Source organism: Pomacea canaliculata, linkage group LG10 (assembly GCF_003073045.1).
Source record: "Pomacea canaliculata isolate SZHN2017 linkage group LG10, ASM307304v1, whole genome shotgun sequence".
NCBI lineage: Eukaryota > Metazoa > Mollusca > Gastropoda > Architaenioglossa > Ampullariidae > Pomacea > Pomacea canaliculata.
This window is the reverse complement of record NC_037599.1, coordinates 24,504,292-24,516,353: the sequence shown is the minus strand read 5'-3', so window position 1 is coordinate 24,516,353 and position 12,062 is coordinate 24,504,292. Positions and strand designations below refer to the sequence as shown.

Sequence of the window (12,062 nt, the reverse complement as noted above, 5' to 3'; positions counted from 1 at the left end):
ATGAGAATAATGTCAACTCCAGTTACCGTGGGCGTGTGATGTGCGCCACATCGTCTGCACTTGAGCTGCTTGGCTTACAGGGCAACACAGGGATGAAGGATTCCTGTATTCCCCAAAACCTTGTCCAGTTCTTCAAATCGCTGGGTACAGAAACGTTTCCGAACTTCAAAGAATTTGCCAAAAGGAAAGTTGGGGATGTTTTCATCGACAAATGGGTAGGAACAGACTTTTTCAATCATGAGGCAGAGCAAGTTGACTTGCGTTCACAGATGGCAGACGAGCTTTTGGCCGCAGTTCTGCGAATGGCCACATGAAACCACGGATTTTGTTGAAAATATTGGAGAGTTTATTTTAAGAAAGGACGAGTTTTTAAAGGCACTGGGAGAGCTTGCTCATTCAAAAGCAGATTTAAACAAAAATTGTTTGACCACACCGCCGTTGATCCACGTTTGTTCTAGTTTCCTAAACTACAGAAGGTCTGGTGTACTGAAAGACCTGTCATAGAACCCACAATATGTTTCACTGGCTACTTTCCTGTCCAAAGATCTTCTCTATTCATCTAGAACCTTCTCATCATTGTCATGTTATCTCAACATCAAGGGATCCATCCGACACAGTTTTCAGTAAAAATGTTCAACAAAAGTTTTGACATTCATGGCATAAACAGAAAGTTTCATTCATCCTCCTTGTTGTGATTGAGGTTTTCTTTCACCCAGTCAGCTCCTATATTGTGAAGCACAAGGCTTTGTCCTTTCGGTGATGCACTTCATTATCGTCACAGAATATACATGGTTATCTTTTGTTCAGATGAGTCAGAAAACATAATGTTGTCTCGCAGATGTCAAGGAAAAACCAAACACAGGAGGTGATTTTGAGCTGTCACCTGCGATGTCACAAACCTGTTTTTAGACTGGAGTGGAGCAGGAAACGGAGACAGGTGGGTGGCCTGCAGGTGCGCACATCTCAGTGCAATCGGTTATTTTATGTACCTACTTCATTGTGAAGCTTTCGACAATGTGCAGGTGAGAGTCGAGGTTAGTAGGCAAAGCTTTCGCTGTCTTTCGTCTTCCTTTATTCTTTGGAGTATTCGTCCTCTTTGTCATCATGTGAAGTCCTGAACAGACTTGTCATACGGATTATTCTATTCTCATAAAAACCTGTTGATTTTGTGAGTTCATTCAGATTAATGCTCTCTTTGTTTTATGTCACGTGACGTAAATGAAGCGTTTTTGATTGGTTAATCAGTTTAGCTTCACAAAAGCGAGACACACGAGGTATTCTCGTTAACGCACGCCACGACAGCAAGAAAAGGACAAAATTTTATTCTGAGAAATCACAAAATTTCATTTATGTCTGAAAAAAGCTTCTTCACGTGCCCTGTGCTGTGCTTTCACTTTTGTGGCAGGTTCTGTGAACAGGAGTTTGAAAACAGTGAGTGAAGACTGACCACACACAAACACACACACACACACACGTACACATGTAAACATACACGCGCACACACACTTTGACATGGTTTCAATTGGGTGTGAAAAGGTTTGCTGTCTCCTTCTCTCACTCTCTGCGGGAAGTGGAGGTACCCAGCCCCACGCTACTCATAAAGGCTGTTCACCACCCGCTTCTAAGTACCCGTTCTTTGTGTCGTTTAAACTCACTTTAAACTGTTAGACACCCGCCTAATGTGGTGAATGCGAACTCTCCGCTCTCGTGTATGACTAATAGAATTCACTTTAGCCTCCTTCCATGGAGGTGTGAGTGGCTAGACGGTACAACACTTCAAAAAACTTGGCGGCAGGCAGTCAGCCCACTCTCCTCCCTAATCTGATGGAGGATGGTAACACTTGCAGAAAAGTCTGTTTGTCACTTCACCAAGCGGCCAGAGAAGGCTGAAAGTTTATTGGTCTCTAACTGTGGACCCAAACATCGTCTGGCAACACCTGCTGTCAACTCGCCCCCCACACACTCCTCTCGTCTGCAGAGACTCCCTCCGCTTCCAGAATGGCTAACTACATCAGCCTGTCTGTCTGCCATCAGTGGGGCACCATTCACTGTGGGAGGGGAGTGTACTGGGTGAGGAGGAGGGAAGAAGATGGATGTGTTTGTCCTTACAAGAAGCAACAGCTACAACGCTCAGCTAGTTAAACAACAAAATACATGTTCAACTGTTCACACGAGGCTTTAAATTTGGAGAATGCCATCAGCAGTGGCGACGATGAGAAATCAAAGAAACTGATTGTTGTGGAACTGTGCAGGTTAGGACAAAGAGGAATGGTCCCTAGCTCACTGTGATGTTCACACTGCCTGCATTGATAGCCTTTTGACCCTCGGGGTCACGCAGGGTCAAGAGCAGTCGTTGGACACGTCAGAGAGTAGGTCTCGCAAGTAACGGTCTTTGTGTTGTTTTATTGTTTTGTTTGTCGATGTTCAAGTTTCTATACTGTGTCCTAAGATTCTGTTGATCGCGATTAAGCAATAAGAAAACATCAAACAGAACAAAAAGAAGACTTAAACTGATAAAACTAACCAGCATGGCCATTATGCGCTTTAATTCCTTAATGTGGAGATCATCGGATGCGGGCCAATTTTTTCCTCCTCCCCTCCCTTTGCTAGAACTACTTTGGGGATTACAACTGGGGAATTTCACTTTCAACAGTTGCAGGGGATAAGCTCTGTGTTTTTGATTTTCATGTCACGGCCGCTCTTTTAGCTGATGAGTCCGTTTGAGAACTGCACCCAGCGAGTTTGTGGCACTGTGAACTCAACAGGAATCTGGGAGAGACAAAGAATGAAGGGAGAGAGATAGGGGGAAGTAAAAATGGAAAAAAGATGCTTGCTTTCGTGCACCCACACACACACACAGAGCATAAACTTACACTTATGAAGAACTAAATCAACTCTTGGTGGCCTTGCGAACCATCTGGCCATGACATGGCGGCCATGCTGCTGACACGGCGTGAAACAACACCTACTGTCGGTACATCATTACCATCACCAGTGTCATCGACTAGCCGCACAGACTAGTGGTTGTCTCGGGAAAAGTTTTTCACACGAAAATTCGTCAGTCTCCAAGAGTGAGGTCTGCACCATGATGTCCGCTGACAGTTGGAGGCTTTCTGGACACAAATAACTCTCGGTGCTGGCTTTGTGGGCTTCCTGGACACCACCATCCCTGGTCCTGAGGTTCCACAAGGCCTTTGCCAGATTTAGTCTCTCGACTTTTGGTGTGTTGCTCCCGACAGCATTGTCCAGACATCAATTAGTGTGGTAATGGGCAGCTAACTCCGCCAAATACTTTGATTCTCCGCCTTTTCCCGCTATCTACCCTCTACCCTCCTCGTTAGCTGCTCTGTCCTCTCCACCCACAGGTGGCATCAAGAGGCCATCCTCGTCATTAAGCTGAGGACCTGTTTGCTGACAATTCGATGGGTGGGTTCGTTTTCACGGTCCTGTACTGGGTTTGTTGATGTGTAAATAAGAGGGAGACAAAGGTGTTCGATCTTCAGTTCCTGACACATCGCTTCTTGTGTTTCGCAGCTCCAGTGACTGTTGGTGAACCTGTGGGGAAACATTTTGTCATCACGTGATCCACAGTCCTTCCGTTGCTTTCTATAGACCTTGATAACGGAGGGAAGGAATTTAAAAGATATTTAAAAGATCTATCTCTAGTTTGAATTATTTACAAGCTATGAGCCTTAGTTAAAGAAGAAGAGTGTTTATCCTCTCTGTGAAAACTAAAGTCATCGGACAAGGACCACCTGGCTCTGAAAGTTTAACAAAGGGTTGTGAGGAATTAATCTGTTTCCCTTTCATGATTTGAAGCCATATCTTATGATTTTAACAGTTTTTCTAATTACTTTCCAAAGAAACATCTTGAAATAATCAGCGGCAATACTTGTCACCAGTGTCAGGCTGTTTTATTTAATGAGCGGGTCTCGTGTTCCAGCTCTCGCACCTCTGTGTCTTGGGGCTCAACGACGGGTAAGTGTTTGCCAAGTGTCTGTCCTGTCCACAAGTGTGCAGACCACGTGATTGCTGTCTGTAGACGGAAGTGCTTGGTGCTCGCCTGGCACTATCGCACTCCCAGGCGGGCCTGATGGCCGGTCGTACGTCAATCCCGGGACCAATTTATTGAGCACAATAGTCACGTGGGCTTCCACACGGAAGTCGCATCTTCTCTTGTGGAACAAAGTAGCTTTAGACCTAATGACCATGACAGAAGCGATCAAAGCCACTGAGACAGAGAAAATAACCGGGTACACGACTTCACAAACGCGAGAGAAAACTTGGAGGCAAGCTCGTACACAATCTGCAATTACAAAAAGCTGCAGCAAACGAAAACAAAGAAAAAACTAAACAAAGAAAGGAAAAACAAACAAAAAAGAATTAAAAAAAACAACAAACCATCAAACTCAAACCATACATTATCCATTTAATAATAGAGTAGTTGTCATGCTAATGAAGCTATTACTATTAGACATGTCATTACAACATATCAAATAAATAATGGATATACACTAAGATCAAAGGTCACCCAGCAACAACTGCACGGTCACATGACTTTCGTTACCTTTTAGGTTTCATGTGCTGATTTCGTTTCCAACAAACAGCAGAACCTAGGTGCGTAGACATTTGTTGTTTCTTTTTAATATAGGCCGTGGGCTATAGTGACTATAGTGACTATACAGCTGTGGGTGGGTCACGTGGCTGTGTGAAAGCCGCAACATCGCTGAAAAACGTGGACAGGAGGCCGCCCACCCGTCTGCTTCTTCTTCCTATGCATCAGACAAAAGAATCTGTGTACATACTGAATAACAAGGTTGTTTTTGCTCACTTTCCGTATAAGAGTTTAAGTGAACTTATAGCTGCTGACAACGAGTGCAACAACCTGGAACTGATTTCTTACCTGTCGAAGGTAACTGCGCGGAAAACACAATCAGCCTCCTACAGGTGGATGCTTGTCTACATCACTAGGGCTGAGAGAAAGAGTGAGGTGGCAGCATTGCCGAGAGTTGTTTGTGTGGAACAAGAGTCAACAAAACACTCAGACCTTTCATTCATCTCTTATTTCCTTCCTTCTCTCAGTGGCACTGAGCGGCGGCACAAACAAGAACAAATGAAAAAAAAAAATATGAGTTGCCTGTCCACGAAAATATAATGATTATTACAAGCCAGAGAAGGGAATTTACTATTTGTAATGTGCTTATTCTACCTTTCAAGAGTTGTAAGTTTATCAATCCTGATTGTTACAGACCGCGCTACACCGAGGTGGACACCACGTGATAAGACTTGAGACTTGCTGGTGTTGACCCTTCAAACACTCATATTACATTTTCTTACACCAACCCTGACACTAAATCCTTCTCATTGTATGTTAGAGTTTGACTTTTTATTATGAATGTTTAAATAATACCCAAGGAGACATTTTAAAATATTTATCTACATCTATTAACAATTGTCGATAGACATAATGAAGTACTTACTCTGTTTTGTGTGTGTAAGTACAATGATAAACAGACCAGACATTTGTTAATCGAGACGAGAACCTCAAATCTCCGATATGAAGGGACAGTAAGTGCTGATAAACAGAATCAGGGTAGAAACACACACACACACACACACACACACACACACACACACACACACACACACACACACACACACACACACACACGCACACACACACACAAACACACACGCAGGCCAGAGAAAAGGAGAGAAAATAAGAGCGACGAAGTGAAATGTTTAATTTCAAGAAAACTGCGGTTCAATCAACTTCAAGTCTCGTTGTCTTTTGTGAGAGTTCACTGCAGTGACTCACGACGAGCCAAACCGTCTGCTGCAAGAAAGAAGAGAAAAACTTGTTGAAAGTTTTAAGCACGTGGATGTCTTTGAAGACGAGTGTCTTAGAGGAAAGCATCCTGACAGCCATTTGATCACTGTCTCTCAAACTGCCTGACCTCCACAACCTTTGCCCATAATGGATATTAAAATCCTTCACAAACTCTTTTTGCTTTCCATTTCATTTCTTTTTATTTTATTTTCCCGGCCGTGATCGATCTAAAGATTTGCACAATTCTATCTTACAACGAGCAGTGAGAAAAACAGAAGATTTACAATCCTCACGATCGTTGTCGTCGTCGTCGTCGTCGTTGTTCTCCTCCTCATCCTCATCATCATGACTAAGCTGCATCTGAAAGACTGCAATGTGAGACATCATTGTTATTTAAACTGAGTAGATTAAAAAAGATTTGTAATTTTTAAGAAAGAGAAAGCCTCGGTCCCACACTCATCATCTGGTGTCCATGGAGACCTGATGTCAGGCAGGAGATGAGAGTTCCTGCTGTCCGATGGTCAGCTGTGTAAAGCCACATCCGGTCCACTTCCCTTTGTGGCAGCAGGGCGCCGAGTGCCACAGTGAATAATTGTAATCGTAAATTATTGTCTCAGTATATAATAATATGAAATACAATTCGACGAACCAACGCTGGACCTTGCAGCGCTTGTGAAGTGTCAGTCACGTGGGATTCACTGGTCTGTAGCCACGTGACAATGCATCGTGGATTCTGATTGGTGAAATCGTAACCAAACTGCAATGAAGTAAAAAACAACTCAATGTACAGTATTAAGATGTGATTTTACTAACATTTGTAGCTTGCCGTATGCCACGTGTTTCCTAATCAAGCCAGCGCTCGTCTTCTAGAAAGTTTCTTCGTATTTCTCACGAGATTTGCTTCTTAGCGTGGTTAGGGTTTGTGGAAGGTCAGCAAGCAGTTCGCTCACTTTTCCACAGTTTTGTAACAATTATACGTTTCACATAATTATCATTCTCAGCTGCACTAACCTCTCTTGTCATAAATATCCTGGAAAGTATGAGTTAAAACTTTGTCCAATGTAGGGATTGCTGGGCGGGAAAGCCGCTGACGAATCCAATTAGTTCGTCTTGAATCCATTGTACAAACATCTGGACACAAAGTCGAGACTGCTCTTGTCCACCTTAGTCCTGCGCTCAATACAGTCCAACCTTTCTTTTTACATGGAGACTGGTATCTGATTTCAATCTTGGCAAGTCCCTGGTTTTGTGGACATTGGAGTTTGGACCTGGAGACAGAATGAGTTTTTGTAAATTGTTGTTACTCTGGTATTTCTGTTACAAGCTCTGGATTTTCAACAGTCCTGTTGTCTGGCCCTGTTTGCTGTCACGTGTACAGACATCAGCAGAACAAACGAAGCTGTTGCCCACAGTAATAATACACCAGAACCTGTTTATTTGTGGACTTCCTGTCCTGTTTGATGGCCTGTGACCTACACAATGAACATATTGTTACACGTGGTCAGCAATGAGTGTGACTTATATTGTCTCAGGCAATACATCATCTGTTGCAGTTTTAATGAGTTGTTCATTGAGAGTCTCTTAACTTTTTCCTTTTGTATGTTGGTGACGAAGACTGTCTGTCCAATGACACAAACAGTTTTACAGGACTGCACATATTTGTTGTCAGGTAATCGGTGTCAAGCACAGAGACTCAGCTTCTTTGTGATTAGTAAGTCGTTTTTAATTACCAGTATTTTGTTCATTCCAGAACATACCCTAGAAAGTCGAATTGTTTTATTGAGTTCAGGTAAACGTAATTTCATACCTGTAGGTAGTGCTGTTCAACTGGTCAACCACACAAATTGTTGGTTGAAATGAAAATTATGAACAGGCGCTGAATCCATTACGAAGTTTGATATAAGTGTACATCTTAAATTATGGAAAAAGTGATTTTATTGAAGTCTTTATCAGTTTTCTAAGTTTTTTTTTTCGTCTACACAGAAACGTGTTTGGTTTATGGAACTTTGTAAAGTTGTGGGTTAAAGACAGCTTTAGGTGCATCTTAAGGGCGCATTAGGTTGAAAGGTTGGACTTTGTGAAGAACATTTAGTAAGAGGACACTCACCTAGAAGGTGGACACAATATTGGCAGGTACGAGCTGTGTGTTCTATCTTCCTAATCCAGCCCTTTACTCAGAAGCAGGTTTGGTGGAAATGCAATAAAATATTTTCCATGCTGCTTGATGAGAAAATGTTCTGTTAATACGATTTTCGATAGCTTTAAAAGACGAGCAAGGAATCGAATGAAGCCCAAAACACACCGCAATGAAGGTCATTTGTCTTGAAGATCGCAGTTTTTAAGCTTGTTTTGGACTGGAAAGCACGCTTTAAATGGTCAGAATGCAATAATTATGGAATTTTCTCGCTGCCAAAGATTTATGGAAAGTCACTTTTCTGAAGGCCATGGAATATTTCTATAAACAGTCAGGAGCCAGTATTTGCCTTCAACTGAGGAAGGGAGAGGTGTATCGGGAGATAAGAGATGAAAGGTATGTCGAAGTATGATGATTAATCACCGATTTTATATTTCACTACATTTTGCTGACTATCCTGATGCTGGAAAACGTGACTATAATGTGTTATTCCTCATTACAAACCCTTTAACACCAAACCTTTCTCAATAGTTTGTTGGTTTTACTAGAAGATTTATTACAGAAAGGATGGGAACTTAATTTTATCTTCCTGTGTTATGTATTTTGTTTATTTGTTGTTGTATTTTCCATCCATTAGTGCAAGACACAACCAAGGATTTGTTATCTTTGTCTACCAGTTATTGTATTTGACTCCCTTCTGATTTTTGCCTTGGAAGTCAAGGAGATGTTTTATCTTAATAAGAAGTCCATTGTTGGCAACGGAGAATGTGTACTTTGTATATTTTGTACAAGAAATTAGTAGCTTCCATCTTTGTGTCTGCATTGTGTGTGTATATATAATTATATATAACGACAGTGTATTGCACAGCACTAAGATTACTGAAGGACAGGTACACGCACAAACATACACACGCATGAATGTTTTCATTAGAATACGTTCACACTCAAAGAAACACACACGCACACACACACACACAAATGCAGCCCTACAATACACAGACATCCACAAAGACACAGACGTACATGCACACACACACACTAGAATACGCGCACTCTCTTACACATACTGCGAAGATGTTCAAGTTTAATCTTCTTCAGAATGACTAACCAGAGATAAAATAGCCTTCAAAAGTTTTCTTCATCCTTGATGACAAGTATAAAAGAAAAATAAAGCTGATTGCATTTTTAAATCTTGTGTCCGATACCATAAAAGCCAGAACGATTTACACTATACAGCAGCACTCTCCTGATATTTCTCAGACACAAGCCAGCAGGCCACCAAAGCATCTGTTGCCATGGCGACCACAAAGTCGGTGGTGTGGAGGATGGGGGACCAATCAGAGCGGACCTCTTTCAACGGAAGCGCCACGAACAGGACGGGCGACGGGCAACGGCGATGATTACTACGACTACGACGTCTCCGACCACGCGCTGCCCCTCGGTGAACTCATCCCCGTGGCCTTGGTGTACGGCCTGACCTTGACCCTGGGCATGATCGGCAACCTGCTGGTGATCGTGGTGGTGGCTCGCTACCGGAGCATGAAGAACATCACCAACACCTTCCTCCTCAGCCTCGCCTCCGCCGACCTGCTGCTCGTGTGCATCTGTATCCCCATCAAGGTGAGTACCGCTCACTCACTGGTCGTCACGGTACAGTAGTCCTCCCGTCGTCTGCAGGTAGACATTTACAGATTTGAAATACCATATTTGTATTAATAGTCGCAGTAAACATGTTTACTGGTAAAGTGGTAATCAACGTGTAATAAACGTGTTCATTGGTGTCGAGGGTCAAGGTATTTTAGAAGTTTCTTTGTTTCGCTGAACCTTGGTTTCGAGACTGACCTGCGGTACCACCAGCTTTACCTGTCAGTTTGCAGCTTTCTTCTCCTTCTCCTGGACATTCGGCGAGTTCTTGTGCCGGGGGGTCAGCTACCTGCAGAACGTCTCCGCCCTCTGCTCCGTGCTGACACTCATGGTCATGAGCGCTGAGAGGTGAGAGGTCAGGGTCAACTCTCTGGTTGGTTACCTGTCTTACTAATGTGTGATATAGTCATTTCAACTTCTCTTCTTCCTTCTTTCTTCCATTCTTCCTTTAACATACACTCATGTCACCTTATTAGTTACCAGACATCACACCACACCAAAGACACTCAACCGACACAGCGACAAAACATGTTCAACTTGAAAGGGGAAATAAAACTTACCGGGTCTATGTTTTGTGTAAACATCCTCAGGAAAGTGGATGACACAATGACTGCCCCTAATCATCCTCTTAGTAATGGAAATAGTGTAAATAGTAGATGATATGTTTAAGGACTACCTACCAACCTAATTTATGTAAGTATTGGTATCTGTACGAGGGTATGGCAGCTTCATTCGCTTCTTGGCCAAACTTGCAATAAAGGTCAACAACACCCTCCGTGCTAGGACTACTTTCAGTTTATTTGCCAGCCACCTGAACCCTGATGGCAGACGTGAGAAGATAAGCCCTCGCACTGACCATCGTTATGAGGAGCGATAACAACCATCGGAAGAATGTTTCATGGAGATGGCCACTGCATCCTGAGATGCTCCGCCACGTGTTCAGGCTTAACGGATAATTTCATCGAGACCAACCTCAGCAGCTCGGCGTGTCGGCGGAGTTGAGGAAGTTTGCTGTCAGTTTTGATTGGCAGCCGTGGATTATCGACCGATGAAAAGCCAGGAGAAGATAATGCAGACAGGAGCGATGACAGTAATCGATGGCTGAGTGCAGTAAACTGCCTGTTCTGTGCTTGCTTATGCAGATGAACAGTGGACAGGATCTGTATCCTGACGAGCATCCTCGCGCCAGCTGTTGCCGCCAATCCGCATCGACGCTGGCAGCAGCCGCCACCAAAGGTCGAAGTTCACCACAGCCCGAGTATCATTGCGCAGACCTAATATTTGTACAATGCCGAGATCCAACAATTTTAACAGTTTTCTTCCATCCTACAAATTTAAAAGCTTTCTTTTTTTCTTGGAGATTTTTTTTCTGTTTCTCTTGTCTTCGTTTTTGTTCTCTCATTTCTTTCTTCACAAGTGAAGATACCATTATGGCGGCTCTCAAATTACAGGCCGGCGTCATTCTAGCCTTCTCTCGCTCCCTGTCTCATCCTTTCGCCCTCTGTTTCTAATGCAAAATTGCATTTTTAAGTCGATTGAATTACTTTTCCGCTTCGTTTTTTACCCTCCTTCTTCTTGTCTTCTTTTCGCTTTATTCTCTTTTGTAATTGCGTTTTGAACATCTCCAACCTCTTCCGTTCATTCTTTTCTTTTATTTCTTTTTATGCTCCTGTCTTCGTGGGCATTTCTGTTCAAACTTGCATGAGTTGTGAGGGCCATCACATAGTAATGCTAGATGAGAGAAGGAGGGAAGGACAGAAGGACAGAGACTACACTGAGGTAACAGAGAACATACCGTCCATGTTCTGGTTAGCAATCGCATATTAAGATGTCTGTTCGTGCGAGTGTCCGTCGGTTGTCATTCTTGTCTTTGATTTTCGTGCAAAAAGTGAAATGGTTGAGAAATTTAGTAAGGATTTGATGAGCAGTGTTAATTGGCAGAGGGTTCAATGAGCGCGCGCGCACACCTACACACACACACACAGTGCGTGCTCGCTTTTTAACACAAACTACATAAAATGTCTGAGCTAATCAGGCTAAGGGCTGTGCACCATTGCATGCCCGAGTTTTACAATGTGGGGCTCGTGCTTTTTACTGTCATCAGTTGATGTAATGCACTTTCGCATGAAACGGAAGCAAGGGAAAAGAGAAACCATGTTCATACAGATCACGTGGTGCTCAGACGAGAGCATGCGAGCGAGAGATTGAGCGAGAGACAAAGAGAGAGAGAGTGAGTGAATGAGAGAGAGTGTGAGATTTAGAGAGGGAGTGAGTGAGAGAAAGAGTGAAGGAGGGATTTTTTTAATTGCTCTGTCCTTCGGTCCCCATTTGAGAGGATGCTTGGATACTTTCTGTCCAGATACCCAAGTTCGTGTCCACGATAGCCGAAGTCGACTAAAAACTGTGTAATGAGGATATTTAAATAATGTTTTGGAGAAAGAGAGATTAGAACAT

The 12,062-nt window shown here is 43.1% G+C and overlaps 1 protein-coding gene across 1 annotated transcript in view; it reads left to right on the top strand.

The window, feature by feature from the left end:
- Nucleotides 1–12,062, top strand: part of LOC112574510 (kappa-type opioid receptor-like) — a 39,106-nt gene that overhangs the window by 19,731 nt on the left and 7,313 nt on the right. The window contains exons 4-5 of the mRNA XM_025255636.1: nucleotides 9,225–9,584; nucleotides 9,835–9,956. Coding sequence (XP_025111421.1) covers nucleotides 9,225–9,584; nucleotides 9,835–9,956 — 482 coding nt within the window. The remainder of the gene's footprint in view (nucleotides 1–9,224; nucleotides 9,585–9,834; nucleotides 9,957–12,062) is intronic.